The sequence below is a fragment of the Lissotriton vulgaris genome, chromosome 4_1 (assembly GCF_964263255.1).
Source record: "Lissotriton vulgaris chromosome 4_1, aLisVul1.2, whole genome shotgun sequence".
NCBI classification, from domain to species: domain Eukaryota; kingdom Metazoa; phylum Chordata; class Amphibia; order Caudata; family Salamandridae; genus Lissotriton; species Lissotriton vulgaris.
Window position 1 is genome coordinate 743,883,466 of NC_141691.1, and position 23,717 is coordinate 743,907,182.

General features: G+C 48.1%; 1 protein-coding gene across 3 annotated transcripts in view; it reads left to right on the forward strand.

Annotated features, from left to right (window-relative positions):
• The window catches only part of LOC147722518 (enoyl-CoA delta isomerase 2-like), a 340,043-nt gene that overhangs the window by 151,295 nt on the left and 165,031 nt on the right, over window positions 1–23,717 (forward strand). For all 3 annotated transcript variants that reach the window (XM_086965044.1, XM_086965041.1, XM_086965042.1), the window contains exon 6: window positions 2,856–2,958. In XM_086965044.1, the coding sequence (XP_086821170.1) occupies window positions 2,856–2,958 (103 nt within the window). The remainder of the gene's footprint in view (window positions 1–2,855; window positions 2,959–23,717) is intronic.

Here is a 23,717-nt window from a genome sequence, read left to right on the forward strand (position 1 = left end):
TAACGAAATCGTAGCTGCTTTGCAAGTTTCCTTGTCATCGGCAGCCACTAGAAGATCGTCTACATACTGCACTAGAGCCGAACCTTGAGGAAGTACAAAAGAATCTAACTGACTTTTTAATGCCTGACTGTAAATGGATGGGCTCTCACAATAGCCTTGTGGAGCGCGTTTAAACCTGAAGCTTCGACCTCCTAGACAGAAGCCGAAAATATCTCTGCTTTCTTCGGCTATCGGAATGCTGAAAAAGGCATTCTTCAAGTCGATGACTGAAAACCATGTGGCTGTAGCAGGAATCAATGTTAACAATGCAGTAATGCCTGGAACTACAAGAAACTGCGGGACCACAATCTTATTAACTTCTCTGAGGTCAATGACAAACCTATACACTGGAGGCTTTGTAGGATCAGTTCGTTTCAAAATCGGTAATACAGGACTGTTACAGACATTTCCTCTAGTTTCTTCAACCACACCTTTCTTAATCAAATCTTGTACAATCAATAAAAGTGCTCGTTCACCTTCACTAGATATTTTGTATTGAGGAATTCGTGGAAATTTTACATTTGCTTTCAAAGTGACTACATATGGTGGTATTTCCAAAAGGCCTACATCGTTAGGACCAGTCGCCCAAAGAGTATCAGGGAGCGAACGCAGCTCTGGCGGGAGTGCATCCATTGACAAGTACATCGGAGAGGTGATTCTTTTGCCCAATGTAAGCTGTACTCCTTCCGGAGAACAGTACAATGTCGCATATAGGCGTTTTAACAAGTCTAAACCAAGCAGATTTTCATTACAACCTGTCGTCAAAATCAGGGGTGCTTTCAATTGACACGGTCCAACAGAGATAGACAAAGGACCAGATATGGGGTTGTAAACAGGGGCGCCTGAAAAACCTACAGAAACATTTGTTGAGCCGGACAAAGGTGCGCCAGGGAGTTTCGCATGAATGATAGAACTTTTTGCTGCACCAGTATCCAACAGAAACGGTTCGACTACACCTGATGTTGCTACTGCGACATAAGGCCCACTCTGATCCACTGGAACTGATACTACTCCCTCTCTCTGTCCATGGCTGTCCTAGTACCCATTTTGCTGAAATCCCTCATCCACTTCACAATAGTCTTCAACAAGATACTGTTGAGATCTATTTTGCTGGGCAGACTGTCCATTTCGTTGATCAAAGTGATTGGAAGGGCGATCATTCGTCTGTGGAGGCATAGCTCCTCGACCTCTAGAATTCTGCACAAAACCACCACGACCTCTCTGAGCTGCTGCTGCGTTATTTTGCGCTAAGACTGGACACTCATTCTTGTAGTGACCCTCTTTCTTACAGTACGCACACTGGTTCCACTGATATTGAGGTCTCGGTGTACTATAATCTGTCCTTTGATATGACCCTTGTTGCGTATTAGTCTGATTCATGCGAGGCGGATACGCCTGTTGCAATAGAACTTTAGTCTTTAAGTCTTTCGTTTTCTTATCTGATTTCTCTTTCTCCTCTTTATCCCTATTTTCATAATACTGTGCAGTTGCAAGTATTTGCGCAGTTGTAGAGACAGCCCACGCACTCTCGGAATCTTTTAATTTATTGCATAACTCAGGCAACAAATTATGTACGAATTTATCGACAAACAGTCTCTGTCCTCCTTCTGTGCTCATATCCTGACCACTATGATCTACAAAAGTCTCTTCGAACCTCGTGAAAAAGTCGGAGACACTTTCGTCTTTCTTCTGCCTGCATGCGGACAACTTGTCCCAATTGACACGCAATGCGGGCATCAGAGTCTTCATTAAGTCGATTATCCTACCTGGAAGATTAGCAATTAGAGGTTCGGGTTTGGAACCACCTATTTGCTGACCATCCGCTGCAATGATAGCTGCCCAATCACCACCTAGGGCACACTCACTCAACGGGAATGGTAGGATATCTACTATAGGGCCCAACTCACAGCTCGCAATGTAGCGGGTATAGAGACAGCCACTAAAATAGCCGCTTATTAGTATCTCACACCCTCTACAATCCACAGAGAGAATTTTGCTAGAGACCCCCTGTGTTGGTGCGATTGCTGGTCCCCGGGTACCTTGACACACATTATGTGAATGCCCCAAAATCGCTAACTAGTGGGCTCAGGTCGATGATATTGATACTCCCCTTGATACACAGCTTCCGCGCTTCCCGGCCTACACTCTTAGGATTGCCCAAAGCCCTCTCATTCACTCTTAAATCACGCGGAGGCCGCCAGATAGGTCTGGCACTGGGGGCGGCACTTCAGAACATTCTGGCACTGTGGGGGTCGGCCTGCCTTCCCACCCATCTGGAGTGGGAAGGCCTGCCTCATATGGTTTATTCTGGGCATGGAGTGCATCTCTCTCGTCCTTACTAACCGGGTAGCTCCATTCCCTGATCTCTGGAAACCGTTCCTATCGACGCTCTGCTCTAAATTCTGAGAACTCACATACCCAAAGTATTTACGACTCCTAAAACTCACGGGACCCCCACCGGTGGCACCATGAGAGAGAGCGCTGGCTAACATCGACTCATCAGATGAATAATGGGTGGAATGAGGGGAGGGGGGGGGAGTTTCGGGGATGTTTTGTATTGTCAATTTTATATGCTCCCCCTCGACAGTAGGGTTCCAGATTTGTAGATGGTTTCCTTGTGTTACTCCCTTGCATTACCCTTAAATCAATTAAAAAAAAATGTAAACCTAAAAATGTTTTGCGAGGTGTTGTACTTTTAACTATCTTTGTATGTATTATAATGTATGTTATGGCAAATGCCGAGAAAAATAAATAATGGTCTTTGGTGGCCAGCGTTCTTTTAGCATGACCATTTTATTTTCTTAACTTGATTGCAGGAAATGGCGATTACTATTGCAGCGGAAATGACTTGAATAATTTTGCCAATGTGTCTCTGGATAATAAAGAAAAAAGTGCACGGGATGGTGCTGTTTTGTTGGAGTAAGTAATGGTTTTCTTTTTTCCTCTGGTCCTTACCGTATTTTATTCTGAACCACACTTTTTTTAGTGCTTCTTGCTATTGTTAATTTATGGAGGATTGAATCCATACTCTAAACCGATCATTTGTAGCATTTCCTTTCATCATGGGAACAAAAACGGGAGGTTGTCGCACACTGAATAATTCTGTGCCAGATACTGATATAAAATTAAGATTTCCAGACCCTCAGAGAGCAGCCACCTCGTGCATGTGAGGTTTATGATTTGCTAATCAATTCAGAGTATGCGAAATGCAAATAATATAGTTGTTGGTGGAAGTTGCGCCCTAATCTAGTCAATAGCAAAACACGGAAATAAAGAGCCAAAGAGCAATACGTTATAGGGATTTCTCAGTGTAAGGCAGAAGGAAATCGCAGTAAACCTATTTTAAGAGCAGATCGATAAAGACTACCATGGAATCTGTTCTCAAAGGGGACTAAAGAAAGACTAGAGAGAAATAATAAGAGGTTTGGCATGGAGTCTACCTCTAAGAAAATCAGGGAAACAAATCTTGACTCGCCTTTCTTGCACTTTCAGACTGAGAAATGATCTAGTCCGTGTGCTTTGTCATTAAAAGAAACATTCGACTATCTAATAGTAAAACAGAAAACACATTATATGGCAATATTACTTTTAGGCTGCTTTGAATGAATAAGCCTGCATTATGTCTCGCACAGAAAACAAAAGCATATTTAAAGATATAAACAAAGCCTCCATGCGGCCAAAGATTGTGGCCTTCAATTTTAGACATTTTGTATAACTAATACAATTTTGAAGGTCATTATCTGAGGCTCTTGGTACAAAGGCTGGGAAAGAGAAAAACATTACACTTTTTTTTGTGCAGTACAAATGAATTTGAAGACAGAAGTCCAACTCAAACTACCTTAAGATGAGCATTTCAAGTGTCTCATTAATAACCATTTAAAGCACCTAATTATTCATTTAAAAATTATTCACACCCACAACTCCTTGGCTTGCACCAGTCAAAATAAGTGTGTGCAATGGGCAAACCATGGAACTGTAACAGGTGTCACACACGTGCACCTATTAAAATAAGTGTAGAAAATTAAGAAGGCCCGCTCATGCCAGCTTCAGCAAAAAGTTGTGTACCGATTTACGCATTAACGGACAAATACATGCCTACTCTATCTGCAATAGTAGATCAGAAAAGCAGTGCAAAATGAAGTCCGGTCCAAGTGGGAGGGAAGTAGACATGAGCTTTTGTAGAATAGAGAAATATAGTTAGACACAGCAGAACAGGAAAGTTACAGGCCTGCATTGCAAGAATACGTCTCTGAGAAGGTATGGAGATATGGTAGCACAGTGGCACCGGATAGGTGGGAGATTAGGCCTTGTAGAGCAGGTAACATGGTGGGAGTTGACCATTGCCAGGCTTCAAAGAGACAAGCCAAGGACAAACAGTAGGACAAGCAGTGGTGTAGAAGTGAAACCAAATTAAATGTGCACATGTTTCGCATTTCATAAACGTGATTAACTTTTTTGCAGAAAGTATTACTTTTTAGGCCGAGCCTGGGCAGTGCTGCGCTGCTCTGTGAAGGAAGCTGTATTGAGGTATGCAAAAACAGTTGATGGACAGAATGCAGAACAATGTCATACATTCACCCCAGTACAGAGATCTGGGCCTAAATCCATTATTTTTTTGCACTCCGCACCACCCCAGTTCAGACATGGCCATATGCAAATCAGCCTTGACCCTGTGCCTCATTGGAACAGTCCAGAAAAGGGGGTGGTGATGAACAGAGTGTCTGAATTAAACAGACCACTCTTACCCAGTCCAAAGATCAGGGCTTGGTCCATCACCGTTATTTATCTCACTGCCCCATCCCAGCTCAGAACCTGGCTATATGCAAATCAGTCTGTCCCTGGCCCAGTGCATCATGGGAACAGGGCAGACCAAACTACCAAGCCAATTCTTCACCAGAAAGGAGACAAGCTACCGGGGACCGGTTTCTGGCATTTCAGCCTCTTCGGCCCGGCTTGCTTGAATCCTGATGGAGCAGTGAGAAAGGGACTCATGTCTGAGTATACCCTGCCACACCTATAGTGGCCAAAAACGATACAGAAAAGGGGGTGGTGATGAACAGAGTGTCTGAATTAAACAGACCACTCTTACCCAGTCCAAAGATCAGGGCTTGGTCCATCACCGTTATTTATCTCACTGCCCCATCCCAGCTCAGAACCTGGCTATATGCAAATTAGTCTGTCCCTGGCCCAGTGCATCATGGGAACAGGGCAGACCAAACTACCAAGCCAATTCTTACACTGGGAAGGAAACAAGCTACCGGGGACCGGTTTCTGGCATTCAAGCAAGCCGGGCCGAAGAGGCTGAAATGCCAGAAACCGGTCCCCGGTAGCTTGTCTCCTTTCTGGTGAAGAATTGGCTTGGTAGTTTGGTCTGCCCTGTTCCCATGATGCACTGGGCCAGGGACAGACTAATTTGCATATAGCCAGGTTCTGAGCTGGGATGGGGCAGTGAGATAAATAACGGTGATGGACCAAGCCCTGATCTTTGGACTGGGTAAGAGTGGTCTGTTTAATTCAGACACTCTGTTCATCACCACCCCCTTTTCTGTATCGTTTTTGGCCACTATAGGTGTGGCAGGGTATACTCAGACATGAGTCCCTTTCTCACTGCTCCATCAGGATTCAAGCAAGCCGGGCCGAAGAGGCTGAAATGCCAGAAACCGGTCCCCGGTAGCTTGTTTCCTTCCCAGTGTAAGAATTGGCTTTTGTAGTTTGGTTTGCCCTGTTCCCATCATGCACTGGGACAGGAACAGACTAATTTGCATACAGCCAGGTTCTGAAACTGGGATGGTGCAGTGAGCTAAAAAACTGTGTTAGATCTAGCCCTGATCTCTTGACTGGGTGAGAGTATTCTGTTTAATTCAGAGACTCTGTCCCTCACCACCCCTTGTTGTAAATATTTTTGTCCACCCTAAGCGTGGAAGGGTATACTCAGATGTGAGTCCCTTGCTCATTGCACCATCAGGATTCAAGCAAGCCGGGCCGAAGAGGCTGAAATGCAGAAACCGGTACCCGGTAGCTTGTTTCCTTCCCAGTGTAAGAATTGGCTTTTGTAGTTTGGTTTGCCCTGTTCCCATCATGCACTGGGACAGGAACAGACTAATTTGCATACAGCCAGGTTCTGAAACTGGGATGGTGCAGTGAGCTAAAAAACGGTGTTGGATCTAGCCCTGATCTCTTGACTGGGTGAGAGTATTCTGTTTAATTCAGAGACTCTGTCCCTCACCACCCCTTGTTGTAAATATTTTTGTCCACCCTAAGCGTGGAAGGGTATACTCAGATGTGAGTCCCTTGCTCATTGCACCATCAGGATTCAAGCAAGCCGGGCCGAAGAGGCTGAAATGCCAGAAACCGGTCCCCGGTAGCTTGTTTCCTTCCCAGTGTAAGAATTGGCTTTTGTAGTTTGGTTTGCCCTGTTCCCATCATGCACTGGGACAGGAACAGACTAATTTGCATACAGCCAGGTTCTGAAACTTGGATGGTGCAGTGAGCTAAAAAACGGTGTTGGATCTAGCCCTGATCTCTTGACTGGGTGAGAGTATTCTGTTTAATTCAGAGACTCTGTCCCTCACCACCCCTTGTTGTAAATATTTTTGTCCACCCTAAGCGTGGAAGGGTATACTCAGATGTGAGTCCCTTGCTCATTGCACCATCAGGATTCAAGCAAGCCGGGCCGAAGAGGCTGAAATGCCAGAAACCGGTCCCCGGTAGCTTGTTTCCTTCCCAGTGTAAGAATTGGCTTTTGTAGTTTGGTTTGCCCTGTTCCCATCATGCACTGGGACAGGAACAGACTAATTTGCATACAGCCAGGTTCTGAAACTTGGATGGTGCAGTGAGCTAAAAAACGGTGTTGGATCTAGCCCTGATCTCTTGACTGGGTGAGAGTATTCTGTTTAATTCAGAGACTCTGTCCCTCACCACCCCTTGTTGTAAATATTTTTGTCCACCCTAAGCGTGGAAGGGTATACTCAGATGTGAGTCCCTTGCTCATTGCACCATCAGGATTCAAGCAAGCCGGGCCGAAGAGGCTGAAATGCCAGAAACCGGTCCCCGGTAGCTTGTTTCCTTCCCAGTGTAAGAATTGGCTTTTGTAGTTTGGTTTGCCCTGTTCCCATCATGCACTGGGACAGGAACAGACTAATTTGCATACAGCCAGGTTCTGAAACTGGGATGGTGCAGTGAGCTAAAAAACGGTGTTGGATCTAGCCCTGATCTCTTGACTGGGTGAGAGTATTCTGTTTAATTCAGAGACTCTGTCCCTCACCACCCCTTGTTGTAAATATCATTGGAACAGTCCAGCCTGAACTGCCAAGCCATGTCTTTACTGGACCGGAATCAAGCATCCTAGGACCGGTTTCTGGCTATCAGCCGTCTTCAGCCAGGATAGCTTGACTCCAGTGGTGTGGAGAGCATGGGACTCACGTCTGAGCATACCCATCCCACTCGGGGTGACAAATGCAAAACAAGCATTTGCAATGCAATATGTCTCGCATTATGTTTTATTTATTTATTTTTTTTTAATTTTTTAAAACCTTTATTTTCAAATAGTGCACACAGCTATTCAGCCTTACATCCCGGAGGCTAGGCAGCAAAGCAAAATGCAGTAAATCAGAGTGCAAGAAGCAGAATGTCAGAACGAATGAAGGTTAAGTTTTTCAGTTTTTGTATCAAAAGAAGGGAGGAAAGGTACAGAAAGAGGCGCCGAAACGGGCGCTAAGAAAGAAGGCAATGAAACCAATGTGCGGTGAGGCCTAGTCTAGGAGTCGGTCAAGCACTATGACCACAGTTATAATCAGAACAATAGAGGTACTAAGAACGGTGGGAGAAGGAAACACAGGATAATAAAGATATGGAACCGTCAGTTGGAATCATGGGCTATGGGGACAAGTGTTCTTCCTGTGGAGCGGGTTCTGGAGGTATGCAAATGTCACCCCTGTACTCATTCCAGGCCCCCCACAATTTCTGCCATTTTTTAGGTTTACCCCTGGCAACATATACAGTCTTTTCCCGGAACATACACCAATCCATATTGGCCTTCCACTGTACCACCTTCGGGGCTGTTGTTGCTCCCCACATCTGTGCAATGTCCCGCTTCGCAACCATATTCCCAAGGGTCACCCATTGGGTCTGGGGAATGTTGTAATCTGTCGGGCCCCAGATATTTAAGAGGCATCTTCGGGCCTCCGCGTGTACTTCCACCCCGGTCACCTCGCTCATGATCATGTGCACTCTCCTCCAATAGGAAGCTATCGCGTTGCATTCCCAAATGATGTGAATTAAGGTGGCGAGAGCACCACAACCACGCCTACAGAGGCCATCAGCAGAGTGCCCCATATGTATAAGCCTGGGGCCAGTGACATAGACTCTATGCAAGATCTTTAGCTGCACCAACCGAAGACGGAAGGGGATAGCGACCTCCTTGGGGGATGACACAGCACATTGCCAGTCTTCGTCGTCAATCTCTATCCCGTCCCGCACCCATTGATCTCTCACCCCCAGGAGGAGATCTGTGCGAACATTGATCAGCTTCTAATATGTCAAGGAGATAGCACTGTCCGGCATGTGGCCATCCAGTACTCGATCCTCCAAGGGAGAACTGTCGGGAATCACCTCACCCCCCGGCATGGCGGACAATAGTGCATGTCTCAGCTGAGCGTACCGGAAATATTCTGTCTCACCCAGCTGAAACTCCGTCTGTAGTTGGGCAAAAGACTTTACCTCCCCTCGCAACATCATGTCCTCCACCCTGGAAATGCCGATCAAGTCCCACTTATCAAAGCCTTTAGTGTGCCATAGTTTACCCAGTATATCAGAATCATAGAGTGGGGTCACCTTTGTAAGCCTGTCTTTCCACCCCTGCGCCTTTGTGATCGCTCTCCAGATGTGTATAGCAGTTTTCGTTGGCCCAGACATCCGCCTATCGAGAGACCTCGTATATAGTGCCCTATGATATTTCCCGCCATCCAGGAGCTACCGATCCATGGCGTACCCCGGACTATCCACAGGGCCATATAGGCCATGATTAATGGCTGCCAACTGGGAGGCCCAGTAGTATCTTCGCACGTCAGGAAGGGCTATCCCCCCATCGTACCACGGGAGCGTGAGCTTCGTGATAGCAATGCGGGGCCGACCATCCCAAAGTAGGGCACGTTGCAAGCTCTCAATTTCACCAAAGTATCGGGCCGGGACCGGGTCCTGAGTGTTTTGCAGGGCGTAAAGAAATCTGGGCAAGGACATCTTGAATAGCGCCGCGCGCCCAAGCAGGGAAAGCGGAAGTTTACGCCACCCCTCCACATCCCGCCGGAGGCGAAGAAGAGGGGGAAGCAAATTATTCTCGTAGCGCGCTTTAGGGTCAGTGGAGATGTAAATCCCTAAGTATTTGAATCCCTGTCTCGCCACCTGTATGCTGCAGCCTCTCGGGAGGCGAGGCGTCCCCCCTTTCAGGACATACAAATGCGACTTCGACCAGTTAATAACCAAGCCGGAGTACTGACCAAAGAGTCGAAGCACGTCGCATGCCACGATGAGAGACTTGCAAGGGGAAGTGAGATAAAGAAGGATGTCATCTGCATATAATGACACTCGGTCCTCGAAGTCAGGGGACCATCGGATGCCATGTGTGTCTGGGTGGTTGCGTAGCCATGCCGCCAATGGTTCGAGTGCAAGTGCAAACAAGAGGGGCGACAGAGGACAGCCCTGCCTGTTGCCCCTCTGAAGAACGAAGGGTGCCGAAACTCGACCATTGACCGCTACATTAGCCAACGGGCTAGCGTACAGAAGTTTGACCCACCCTACGAATTCCGGACCGAAGCCGAGCTTCGCCAACACTGCCCACAGGTAACTCCACTCAAGGGAGTCAAAAGCCATCGTGGCATCCAACGACTCAAGGACAGCTGGCTCCTCAAGCATGTGGGCCCTAGCCAGGGCTCCGTGAAGTCTCCGAAGGTTAAGAGCAGTGTTGCGGTGTGGAATAAAGCCCGACTGGTCCGGGTGCACTAAGTCGCCAATTACGCCAATCAGTCGGTTGGCGAGCAATTTGGCTAGAATCTTAGGCTCCGCGTTTAATAGAGAGATGGGGCGATACGATCGGCACAAATCTCTTGGCTTCCCTTCCTTATGGATAACCACAATGATGGCCAACCTCTGGTCGTGGGGAAGCGTGCCTGCCTCCCGCGCCTCCAGGAACATGTTCCGCAAGTGCGGGGAAACTACTTCCGGTTTGATTTTATAAAGTTCCACAGGGATACCATTGGGGCCAGGCGCTTTGCCAGACCTTGGGGAGCAATTGGCGAGGGCAATCTCGTCCGCAGTAATGTCCCTGTCCAGGTCGTCACGGTCTGCCTCCGACAGGCGCGGGAGATCAATATCTGCCAGGAGAGCGCACGAGTCGGCCTCAGACCGGTCCGAGACCGAAGTTTAAATGCCCCGAAAGTAGTCCGAGAACGACTCAACGATTGCCCTCGGGTCAGTGACCAGCAAACCGTCGTCCCCCAACACCTCCGGAACTACGCGACTGGCTCTCTCCTTGTCAAGCCAAGCTAGGAGTTTGCCCGCCTTGTCACCGACATCATAAATCCTACCCTGTTGTTCTCTACCCATGACGATAGCCGCGTCGGAGGCAAGATCGCGGTATTCCAGTTGCTTAAGAGAGAGGGTATGGAGCAGCTCAGGCGTAGGGCCCGCCTCCAATTGAGAGTCCAGCTCCATAATCTTTGCCTCAATGCGCACCATGTCAGTGTCTGTTCCTACGGACGTCCGCTATGAGGGCAAAGGCCTCACCTCGCAAGACCGCCTTAAACGCCTCCCATAAGGTGGCGACTGATGTAACCGACCCATCATTCTCATTGAAATAGAACTCCATAGCCTTGGCCAAGAGTCCGCGCGTCTTTGGGTTCCGAAAGTACCATAGATTGACCACCACGGGCCGCTCGGCAACCACAATGTCGAAATCGAAGGACACCCACACCAGGGAATGGTCCGAGATGCCCCTCGCCAACAGGCGGGCCTCCGAGATCGCCGGCGCGTGGGCCGCCAAGGCAAGGACGTAATCTATTCTCGAGAGGCTACCATGTGCTCCAGAATGAAACGAGTATTGGCTTTGGGTGGGATGCATGAGTCTCCAGCAGTCGACCAACCCCATAGTATCAAGGAAGTCGGGCAGCCATGATTGCGAACTACGTAGGTCTCTAGGCGGATGTCTATCCAAGGTCCCGGAGCAGACCGTATTGAAGTCACCCCCACAATAAGCAACCCCGCAGGCAGATTCAAAGTGGCGCTTCCAAGGTCCTGAAAAGTGTTGTTTTGCAGCCCCGGGGGAACATAAACCGAAACCAGAATCAAAGCACGCCCCTCCCACCGCCCCGTGACGGCAGCATACCGCCCCCTCTCGTCCACGACAGTGGAGTCAATCTCGAAAGGGAGAGACGTGCGCACCATAATACCCGCCCCCCGGGACCCCGAAGAAAACCCTGAATGTGCCACCATCTTGAAACCCTTCCTGTTGAGCGCACGGCACGTATTCCCCACCAAGTGTGTCTCCTGTAACAGAACAACATCAGGCATATTTCTTTTGAACAATTGCAATACCACCCCTCTCTTAATGCGATCACCCAAGCCATTAACATTCCAACACAGAACTTTTAATTTCCTACCCCCCATTGTCGTACCTCAGGCCTCCGCCGACCCCAAAAGACCCCACCGATGCATTAAACTAATCAGAGCATACAATACATTGCCTAAGAGAAGGAAGAAAGAAACAAAGAAAGAACACCAAACCAACCCTCACACCACCCCCCACCCTGCACCCCTGCATTAGACTAAAAAGCCCCCCCCAACCAGCAGTGTGCCTGTTGCCCCATAAACTAAGCTACAAGAAGACCCCAGAGGAGAAAGGAGATCACGCAGTCCCCCCCCCGCCACCCGCCATATAAGGAAAAGGATAGACACAATAAAGTGCAACAGCTTGGCATTATAGGTCATAGTCAACAGGTACACCAACCGACAAAGTTAGTGTGATGAGTACTACTCCTGATGATCTGGGCCTCCAGAGGCACCTTCGGAATGTTCCTCCTGGTCCTCGTGTCGGTGCGGCAAAGTGTCCAGCCAGTCACTCGCAGCCTCAGGCATGTCGAAAAACATAGCGCGGCCATCGCGTTCAATACGCAGTTTAGCGGGGAACATCATGGAGTATTTCAGCCCCAAGTCTCTGAGGCGCCGCTTCACTCCCGCAAAACTTTGCCGCTGTCTCTGAACAGCCCTAGTAAAGTCCGGGTAGAAGTTAACATCCGCGTTCTGGAACTTGAGGGGTACATGTCGCCTCAAAGCCTGTAGGATCGCATCTCGATCTCTAAAGTTGAATAAGCGGGCGATGATGGGTCTCGGTGCGACGCCCGTCTTCGGAGGACCACCCGGTATTCTGTGGGCCCGCTCGACCGAGAAGAAGTGGTTGAGGCCCGCCGGGGCCAGATGAGTCTTGATCAGGTCCTCGACAAAGAGGTCGGCGGCCGAGTCCTCTGCACCCTCCGGTACCCCAATAATGCGCACATTTTGCCGCCTGGCACGTCCCTCAAAGTCCTCCAGCCGCCTTGAGAACAGGTCATTGACCGACCTCAGATTCCGAACCTCCGTCTGCAGGTCCGAGACATCGGTCGTGAGGCTGGCAGTTTTATTATCAAGCGATTTCACTCTGTCGTTTGTTTTACCAAGGTCGGCCCTAATCAGATTGAGGTCGATCGCCAGGGTGTCCACTTTGTGCGCCAGGACCTCGTGCTGCTTTTGCATCTCTGTTCTGATGCCAGCGATAGCCCCCATGATGTCCCGGAGCGTGGGCTCCGACCCATCGGGCGAGCCCGCACGTAGAGAGTCTTTGGATTGAGCGGCAACAGTTGGCGAGGTCCTTTGCTGGGCGTACCGGTCGATCTTGTTGGTCTGAGGTTGGACCGTCTTCCTGCTGGCCCGGTTCGCCGTTCTATCAGGATCACCCCTGCCAGCCATGTTGGATCTAGGCAGAACAAAGGGTAGTACTCCGAGATCACTTCAGGCACTCAAGCGGGTGCGGAGCGTAGCTAGCGTAGCTACCACAAATGTCCAGTCAGGAATAGGCCACTCCGCAGCTCCGTTCGGTCCGCCAGCTGAAACAGGAGGCGCTCACTCAGCATATCTATCGTGCCCTGCGTTATCGCAGCCGTCGGCCATCCCCGGGACAATGGTGCGCCCCTGGCACCGAATTTCGACACAACGTAACGTCGTCAAGGAGTGTCGGATTTTGGAACGGAAAGTGGATCCCGTGTCTACGACCATTCGCCAACTAGAATCCACCAGGATCAGGATTTCGACCAGGATTTATGCGGAGGGTCAGAGGGTCTCCGGAGCTCCGAGCTTACGCGGCCATCTTGCTTGCCCACGAAGCTCCTCCCCCATGTCTTGCATTAACGTTTGAGCTATTGACATTGGTAAATAATGAAACACCAATTGCTCAAACTTTAATAATACGAGACCTAATGCATTGCAAATGCTTGTTTTAAATGTGAATAAAATGTTAATGTGGGTTAAAGAGCGACTGTGCGAATTAAGTTGACGAAAGTCTGCCATGTAATGCAGTATTGCATTACTTCACACCTCACCACTTGCTTCTGTTGTGCTGTGGCTGTACGTCATGTGTGCATTTGTTAAATATTCACTGCCATTATTTCGGAGTGAAATTAAAAAATACACAAATAGGAAAAAAAGCCAAACACGGGTACCAAATGTAAAGAGGGCTTTTAGCCAGCATCGCTCTGTCCAGCACATCAGACTTACCATCACAAAAACGCACACCGTACGAACACAAGGAGCACACATTCCAACCTTGATGTCATGTTTACTCACAGCAAACAGCTGTTATCAGGAGCATAGATAGTGTTGTCGTACCACACCTCAAGCCTCGAAAATGTAAATCCAGGCTAAGCGCATCGACAATATCAACCAAGCTGCTAGAAACTATTTTTTTTCTTTTTTTTTTTTAAACAGAAATGCTCGAGCATTAACCTCATAGAAGCTATGGAACGTCCAGCTCCAGTGCTGGTCGTTCCATTGTGCAGGTGAGGTTCGAACGTTCAATGGCCGACGGCAGCACTACGGAGGTAGTGGTGCCGTCGGCCGCCGAACGTTCGCAGCAATTAAGGGGTTAATCCCAGATATTCGAGATAAACAGCCACAGAATAACCCTATTCCATTCAGAATCGCTGCCTGTAAATGAAATTTTAAGTGGTTATCATAGTGATCTGGCCCTCCTGGACATATCTTGCAGTGCTACAGAAGGGTTTATCGAGGTCTACACTTCCCTCCCACAGTCCATGAGAGGAGATGTGGTAGACTCTACTACCCAGATTCAGACTCATCTTACACTATGGAAAGAAAATCAAGCAGGAATCACTGTTTGCACTCTGGGAATCACTATTTTCTGCTAAATCACTCTCCGGTTAATCAGCGTCAACACTAGATGAATGTCATCACCAATAAGAAAGGAATATAGAATCTCTGGGACTGGGTAACGTTTCACAATCATTCTGACCGACCTGCTTGATTTTCTTTCCATAGTGTAAGATGAGTCTGAATCTGGGTAGTAGAGTCTACCACATCGCCTCTCATGGACTGTGGATATTGTCTATCGACAATAACCTTGCACTAGGTAAAGCGCCTATCTTGTCTTACAACTCATGTTCACTGAAGTCCGGACTACCTTTCTATAAAATACAATAGTTGGTCCGCAGTATGGATCTGCGTCTATCTTTATGACCATGTATTCTACATTGATTGATCAGACTCTTGTATTATACGTTTATTGCATGTCTGAACGCATGGAAAATGTAAAATCAATTTCTACAATGAGTAACAAACTTTTGTATAACGTTACTGAATATTGATATGTATTTGTTTGTACAGGTTGATTTTTGTATTTTACATTAATTTCTCTACGGATTTTCGATGTATATATCCTGTTGTGCTAACAACAACATGCCATTTGAGACATGTGTAAATCAAACAATAACGATGTTGACCTTACTTTACCATTCCAACATGTCTGCCATTTACTTGCTTACCAGTCCTATGTTTATGTTGACTGTGATTGACAATGCTGAACTTTATTTAAATACCAGAGTCACTCGTGTTGGTTTACACGTGAACAAGGCTGTTGAGCTGAAACGCGTTGTGTAAATAAACTGCTTATCTTACACTTTGGATTCCTTTGCCTGATTGCCTGAGAGCGCAAGACGACTTTGTTTTTCCTTGGATATATATATATATATATATATATATATATATATATATATATATATATATATATATATATATATATATATATACCCGCAAGCCTTTGTTGTTGTGTGAGCAAGCAGCCAATGGCTTCCGTGCGCCTGAATTTTGAAAACACGTGCACCGTGCTTTACAGCATCTGCTTTTTTTTTTTTCCCCTCAAAACGAGTACCGCGCTTTATAACATGGGCATACAGTTTTAACGATGGCGCGAGGGTCCCCTGTGTAGCTAAAACATTTTTTCTTTTTTTTTAACAAAAAGCACACTGTATTTAATCTTTAACACAGGCGCACACATTTAACAGTGGCGCCTGTGACTCGCCACCTGGCGCCGTGCTTAATGTTTCTTCTTTTTTTTTTGTTTGTAAAACTAAGGAGTTAGGCCCATACAAAGGAGGTGGGGTAGGCTAGACCCTAGTATGTAGTAACGATACACAAATTGCCTGCCCCCACCTTTTTCTTTAAACACTTATACAAACCAATAGGGCAAACAAAAATTCTTTTATGTTTGGCCTGGTATTTTTATTTATTCCGATCTACTTCAATATTTTACAATTATTTTTCTATATGAATTATACAGAAAAGGAACAAATACATTCAATACATTTCACTTGAGCCTGTACACAACTATTTACAAAACAACAATATATACATTTCAAATATACAATTATCTACACGTAATCCACAATACACGCACAAAACATGAATTGAACCAATTATTATTCAACAGAACAAATCTATATACAAGAAGAAAGAAAAAGGGAGACAAAGTCAAAAAGAAAAAACAGGACGTTAATTAGAAGACGACTTGTAAATGTAAATGTACATGTATTTATATAGCGCAAATCGCCCACATCGCAGGCTTAGGGAACCCGTCCTGGTATTCCCCTGTGAGATACCCCGGCAGGGTATCCACAAGGTGAAAGCCAGGCATCCCGCCGCGAGGGGCCGTTGTGGAGATTAAGCAAGCTATTGCCCAGAGTCGCAGAGTGTGAACCCGTGAGTCGAGTAGGCACCGGAGTGAGAATTATCGAGTCCGTGGAATTATTGAGCCCAACCCCCGTCGGGGCGGGGAATTGAACCCTGGTCCAGGGCCGATCTCAGCTTCCGGGTCTGCCGCCTCTAACCCCTGAGCCACACTTCTCTGACGTATTTACACTTACAACTGGCCACAGCCATTTGAAGCGCTTGGTGTTATAAATTGCTCCTTCAGATGTGCCAACGCGTTTCTAGTCCAAGGAAACCAGTTCCTGGACTTTCATCAGGGCTTTGTCAATTGTCTGTAAATCTTCTGGAGTCCTGGCCTCTTTCGATATCTTCAGGCTCAGGAAAAAATTCTGTATACTGTTGTGCTATTTGTAGAGTTAAAGGACAATTCTACCTTTCATGAAGAGGATCGAATCGCGATTGCAGCTGTGTCCACTCATAATCAGATTGTCGAAGCGGAATCTTATTCTTGCAAATGCGCGAGGAACAGTCATTTCTTTTTGCCCATTCGCGAGCTCAAAGCGCAAAATGTCAAGCGTTGTCTGTATCCCCTCCTGAAAAGGGGGGGCTCTTGGCCCCCCGCCCGCATGGCGGCGCGGCGATCGCCCCCTCCCTTTGTGCCCCTCGGTGGTGGGGCGTGCCCTCCTGGGCGCGCCCCACCACCGATTGGTTGGTACCCTCCCTGACCCGGATACCATGGTAGGATGTCCGGGTCAGGGGCGGGCGTGCCGGGAGGGGCTGGGTGGGGGCGTAGCCACCCCCACCCAGCCCCTTGGGGATAAAGAAGCGGGGAGCGCCCAGGAGACCCTCTTCTCCCTGGACGCTCCTCCACAGCGTGTTGTGCCCCGCGCTCGGGGCTTCTTGTTTTTCCCGCGCTCCCCAGGGTCGCTCCTCGCCCCACCGTGGGGCTGTTTAATTTTCTTTCTTTTGTCCCCTCTGCAGGTTTCCGGTCTCGTAACTACAAGCAACTGGTGCCTGCAATGCGGGAATGGCGGAGGAGCTTGATCCTGGGAAAGAGCGGAATGTCGCCTGTTTGCGATGGTGAAAATTGCCCGAAGCAGAGGGCGAGTCAACTTTCAGGTCTCTGGTCCGAGGGGAAGCATAAGCGTCGTCATTGGAGGAGCCTTTCTCGAAGATGCAGGAGCATTTTAAAGTTAAGTTGCTTCGAGCGGGAAAACTGTATAGCACACTATAATGGAAGACTGCCATGCGTATAGAGGTTGCGAGGGCCCGAGGGGTTATATCCATGGCGCACATTTGTTTTCTTGGGCACAAACCGGGAGCAGTGTTACAATACTAGTGCTTGTGTCGTGCATAGAAGGCGCCGCTAAAGCTTCCCGTGTGTATGTTTTACTACTAATATGGTTGGGATTAACAGCGGCCCGCAGTGGTTAATTACTCCTAAGATTACACAAGGTTTACTCTCTTTGCTTAGCCGTGTGCTTTCATGCTGATCGAGCGTCATTTAAACCCCTCGAATTACTGCCCGTGTTTTTTAAGGCGCCCTTGCGGGGTTTGAACCGCGTGTGTAAGGTCTGAAAATGTGGAGGGGAGGGAAGCCAGTGGAGTATTCAGCGGTACGAGTTGCTGACTCTTGAGCTTGGTGACCAGTGTTCGAGCTGCGGCTTCCACTCACTTAATCTAATTTAAGCTGCCATGCGGTTTCTTGTGAGGTCAGTGCAGCGATATAAAAATGTACTGTAAAATGCACATTATTTAGTTACCTTAGCGGTGATGTTTTTTCACTGCTGGTGTCGCCCTTGGGGGTCAGGGGAGAACGTCATTATAGCCCCACGAGGAGCTTACCAATTTGGCCTGTATAGCGGTATGGGCAGGGATTCTCCAGGCCATGAACTGAATGCGTTTCCTCGACCATGTGGTTAATGCGGGCATCCAGTCACCACATCCTGTTGCTGCCACACGAATATCGGCGCTTGCCTATGAGTACGTGTATAAATGCTCCAGTGTGTGGCTGAGTCCCAGGAGCTGGCCAGGTTAGAGATTTTCCAGTAATGGCGCGTGTGCATCGGTAAAAATACGGAAAGCAACGTTTTTTCCGTTTTTGGTGATTGTGTGCTTTATATATATATATATAAAGCCGTTTTTAAAGGAGGTTTGTCACAGCAAAGAAATCACCGCCAGCAGGCAATGCTTTCAGACAGGAATACTCTTACAAAGTGGCTTTGCCAATGTCAAACAAGATATTTGAAAATAGGGGGGAGTACATCCTGTGCTTGCCGTGTGAAATTGTGTTCATTTTACATGCGTTGTTTTGATTATCTGGCCTGCTATTGTTCGCCAAGAAGTTCGTTAGTCATCTAAAATGTCAGATTTATTTATTTTGTTTTTACTTTGCTTAGACAGTCTGTTCTTACTAAATGTTGTTGGCTCTATTCCTGCAACAGTTCTCTCGTGTAACGTAACGGGTCCGATTGTGTAGCGCTCTGACACCTTCGGGTAAAGTGGGGAACTGTGTTTTCACATGTGTGAATTCGGTACACATGCTCACATTTGGTGTAAACAGAAACTAGATGGACATACGTAGAGGACACACACGCACTGTGACAGTCCAGAGTTGGGAATGGTACACGGTAATGGTTGTAGTTTACCTTTATGGACTAATCCCCTGTAGGCTCCACGCCCCAGCCAGGAGTTTCAGTGCAAACCAATGAGCGAGGCCACATAGGGCCCAGCTCGTTCATATCTCACTGCCAGAATCCACTCAGGGGACAGGACCCAGCTTTCCTCTCCACCACTGTCTCGGTGCTTTGGCAGTGTTTGTCTGCAGTCCTCATTAAGCGCTTCTTGACGAGATACAAACATAAGGTTTCATAATTATGCTTTGTGCAGAATTACACACGATACCTTTCCTACAACTGGATAGCGCTCACTGACGCGGCTGACACACATCTAAATGATACTGTCATATTTCCGTTCGGCAGGCTGTAAAATGCAGTCTGATCACCCATTTTGTGACATGTTGTAAGTGTTCACTGTTTGTGTATCTGATTAGCATTGAGTGCGAGCTGTGCGTGGGGGAGCGCTATGAGAGGTCAGGTATATTTAGAGATATTCAGCGCAGCCGGCTGGAAGTTAATGTTGTGTACCGATGCAGGCGGGGTCTCAGGTTTTGCCTGCACATGCACAGTACCTTTGTAGCATGACCAATGGTAAGTTTCTATCCATGTAGCGCTGCTGTTTATTTGTGAAGCACTTTTACAGATGCAGGTTAAGTTGGCGATATATAAAAGCACTTAAAAACAAAGGACATGATGTTCCACGAGAGTCTGGGAGGGGAATTTTTCTATGCTACCATCTAGTTTAGCATGTTAGTAATATCGGGGATGATCTTGCTTATTGCATTTCGAGATCAATCCAAATCCATGTTTCGAAATAGAGACATGTGTACAGTTTTTAAGAAAACGAGATACGTTGTTAAAATTACGTAAGCTAAACACCCGGGCTTAGCATAGTGTGCGGCCCTAATTGTGTTTGGCGGTTTCTGCCATTGCATCCAGTTATGTGATACAAGTAAACTGCAGAACTACAAGGTTTTCGACGGTTGTTAGTTGTATTAAGATGAATAGACAGCAACTAGGGCTTGTATACAATAGTAAAAGATTCCACTTAAAGCCTGGTGACACTACGACAACTATGTCAAAAGAGAAGGGAAATCCCTAGAAAAATGGCTCTCTTCACATGAGTTCCCTTCCCCTACAAGGCTCGCCTGGCATGACGTCATGCCATAACATCTCCGTTTGTTTTCTTTCTGCATCTACTAGCTGGGACGGGCCCAGAGATCAGGGTGGCTCGTATTTTGATATTTGAATCATGGCTCATTCCCATGTTGGGTGCGTCACATGGTTATATCATGAACATCCAGCAGTGTGAGCACACGTACAGGCAGCAAGTCCCTGTGTTTGTTTTCTTTCTAAGATGAGTTTATTATGTACGGTGCTGCCACCCCTGGCGGCTAGGACTGCACTCGATCAAATGCTTATATGTGGCTTGTTGTTAATGGGAGAGAGCCAGGTTTGAAAGTTCGACGATTTATGCAGCACTTTAGCTCTGGATAGGTTGTTTTGTAGATCTGAACTGGGGGCTCCTTCGGGCAGTGGGGACTCCCGTGGGTAGGGACAGAGATATACCTCGGAGTGCTCTAATGAGGTGTGGAAATTTAGTGTGCTGCTCATGTTGAGTGCTCTATATGGGAGACGCGCAGGGAGCCATTGAGGTGCTTGTGAGCATAGTGGGAGAAGGTTGCCTGGCATATGCTGTCCGCTATTCTAGGGGGCACATGGCACCAGTCCAAACGACCCTTATTGATGGTAGGTTAAAGACAACCTTATTAGAAAGCTATCCTAGTGGTAGCTGTGGGGAGCAGCCTTCAGGCTAAGTCTTGAGGGAATGTAGAGCAGCATGTTTTACCAGTGTATAATCTCATGAATGAGTAAATGAAAAGAGAACACAACAGGGGTATAACAAACATATGTATTTGTTCTAAACACATCCCTCTAGCAGTAAACTTATTTAAGCTTTTATCTCACTAGTACCCTCAGTTTTTAGAACTCTTATACACCATGGCCCTTATCATACCTTCAAAGGTATCCCGGCGCCCAGTTGCAGTATCAATTGGGCAGTGGGAGATCGGTGTCTAAACCCCTGGGCTCCATGTGTTGGTAGTGCGCTTTGGTAGCGTCGGTAAGTAGTCATGAAAGGGCTATGGCATTCACTGAGGTCTACAGGTTTATTCTTTGGCAAGGTTATACTAATGGGCACACCACTGTAGCATTTAGTTAAATGCGCTACATGTGACACAAGCTGATGCTATGCTGACCACTCGCAAGTGGCGAGTAAGGAAGGGAATACATACGGGGTTAATGCCAGCTAGGGCTTAGCATCTGAGGACAATGAATGCAGACACTGGTGGGGCAGCTGTAGTTAGGAAGCCAGGAACCCTACCCATCGTACAGCGCTATTGCACGGCATTTCACACTGTGCATTGTCCTGAAGTAATCATTGATGGGCTATTGCATTTACGGTGGACTACAGGTCTAGGCTTTCATGAAGGTCATACTACCAGGCACCCTCACGGAACACTTACAGTGGAAGTGTTAACGAGTATGCATCGGGCGCTAATTTTTATCTGAAACTTAGCATGTGATGGCAATGTAAGACAAGCACGTGTACGGCAGTTATCGCCAGAAACACTGATGGTTTGTGTTTATCTTTTCCATTTATGTATGGCCGGGCCTATGGTGGACATCCGTGAAGTGCTCCACACCACAACGGCGGCAACAGGTGGACAGCCCAAGGGATGCGTACGTCAGGTAGAGAATGGCAAGCAACAACGCAAGTGTGAGGGCCGAGCGAGCAAGGGTGCAGGAGGTGCCAGCACAGGGTTGATTGTTTTGTTTCTCGGGCCTGCGACGCAGGACGGAAACTACCCATGGATCATCACATCAACTCATCAGCATCACAGAATTGCCAGGAGGACATAAAGAAGACAGTGGTAGTGTGGGTGGTAGGACATTCATATGTAAAGAACGCTAATCCTATTTCTTGCAGGATCGGGTAGACGGAGGGCGGAGAGTGGGGGGTGCACGGTCTCCTTCCACGGCAGGGGGGGGGCTTCGCCTCAGTCAGTTCAGGGACTATATGTCGGATTTACTAAGAAGACATACTGCACCTCCTTCGGTGGTGATCCTTCATCTAGGGGGGAATGATCTGGCAGGTCTGGGTAGAAGGGTCCTCCTGGAAGAGATGATATCAGCAGCAGGGTGGCTGTCAAAGCGGTTACCGGGGAGCGTGATTGTATGGTCACAGCTGATACCGAGAATGCAGTGGAGAGGGGGGGACTCAGCGCGTTGATTGACTCAGTAAAGAGGGTCAACAACAAGCTGGACAAGTTATTCAGAACTACGGTCTTACAGACCATACCTCATGGGTGCATCTGGGGGGAGCACTTCTACCTGCGGGACGGGGCCCATTTAACAGAGGCAGGAAATGCCCCTTTTCATAAGGAATATCTTGGCAGCAGCAGAGTGGCTGGCAAAGCGGTTACCGGGGAGCGTGATTGTATGGTCACAGCTGATACCGGGAATGCAGTGGAGAGGGGGGGGACTCAGTTAGCGCGTTGAATCACTCGGTAAAGAGGATCAACACACAATTAGACAAACTATTTCGGGCCCCCCGGTTGCAGACGATTCCACATGGGTGTATCTGGGACGAACAGTATTACCTAGGGGATGGAGTACACTTGACTGAGGCGGGGAATGTTTTGTGGTCTAACAATCTCTTGGCCTGGTTAGAGGGTTTTGCTAAACAAGATTGCTGATTTGGGTCTAGGCAGGGGGAGGCCAGATCGTCGGTTAACAATGCTGGCCTGTGGCGGTAAGGTCATGACCGGTGAGCAGCTATTTTAAGGTCTGAGGGGGCGGGGATCATCCATGGGAGGTTCCCGTCCAGGGGGAGGGGCCATTGGCCACTCCAAGAACTCCAGGGGCAAGGTAACTGGTGCTTCAAAGGGGCGCGGGTTGGAGTAGTCACGCTTTCCTTAGGCTGGTAGCCACCCCGCGCGCGCATACTTATGACGTCACCGGATGGCGCAGAGTAAGGGCCCTCCTTTAGTGGGTAAATGGAGTTCACGGCGTAGACCGGGGTATTACCAGGACCGGCTGCGCATGCGCACATCACTAGGTAAGGCGCAGCTAGTAGGACCTGACACCGGTTAGCGACCTTGCCATATGGCCAGAATGTAGTATACAAAAATCAAGATGAGGATGTTAGCTTCTGTTAGGAAACAATCTGTATTAGAGTTTCTGTTAAGGTTAGCCTCTCAAACTTGTTGACAATATTGTATCTAATGTCCTGCTGATTTTTGTATAAATTGTTGATCATGCAATTAAAAACCTTTTAATTTCATATCTTAATAAATACGGCCGGGAGGTCTTGCGACCTCCCGCCTTCCAAAGATAACCAGGTCTCATGTTCATGTGTCAGGTGTTGGTGTGGTCAGATTGGGGGGGGGGGGCGGCAGCCAGTCGCTGACCATGTGAAAAGGGGGGGCTCTTGGCCCCCCCGCCCGCATGGCGGCGCGGCGATCGCCCCCTCCCTTTGTGCCCCTCGGTGGTGGGGCGTGCCCTCCTGGGCGCGCCCCACCACCGATTGGTTGGTACCCTCCCTGACCCGGATACCATGGTAGGATGTCCGGGTCAGGGGCGGGCGTGCCGGGAGGGGCTGGGTGGGGGCGTAGCCACCCCCACCCAGCCCCTTGGGGATAAAGAAGCGGGGAGCGCCCAGGAGACCCTCTTCTCCCTGGACGCTCCTCCACAGCGTGTTGTGCCCCGCGCTCGGGGCTTCTTGTTTTTCCCACCCACCATCCCTGAAACTAAATG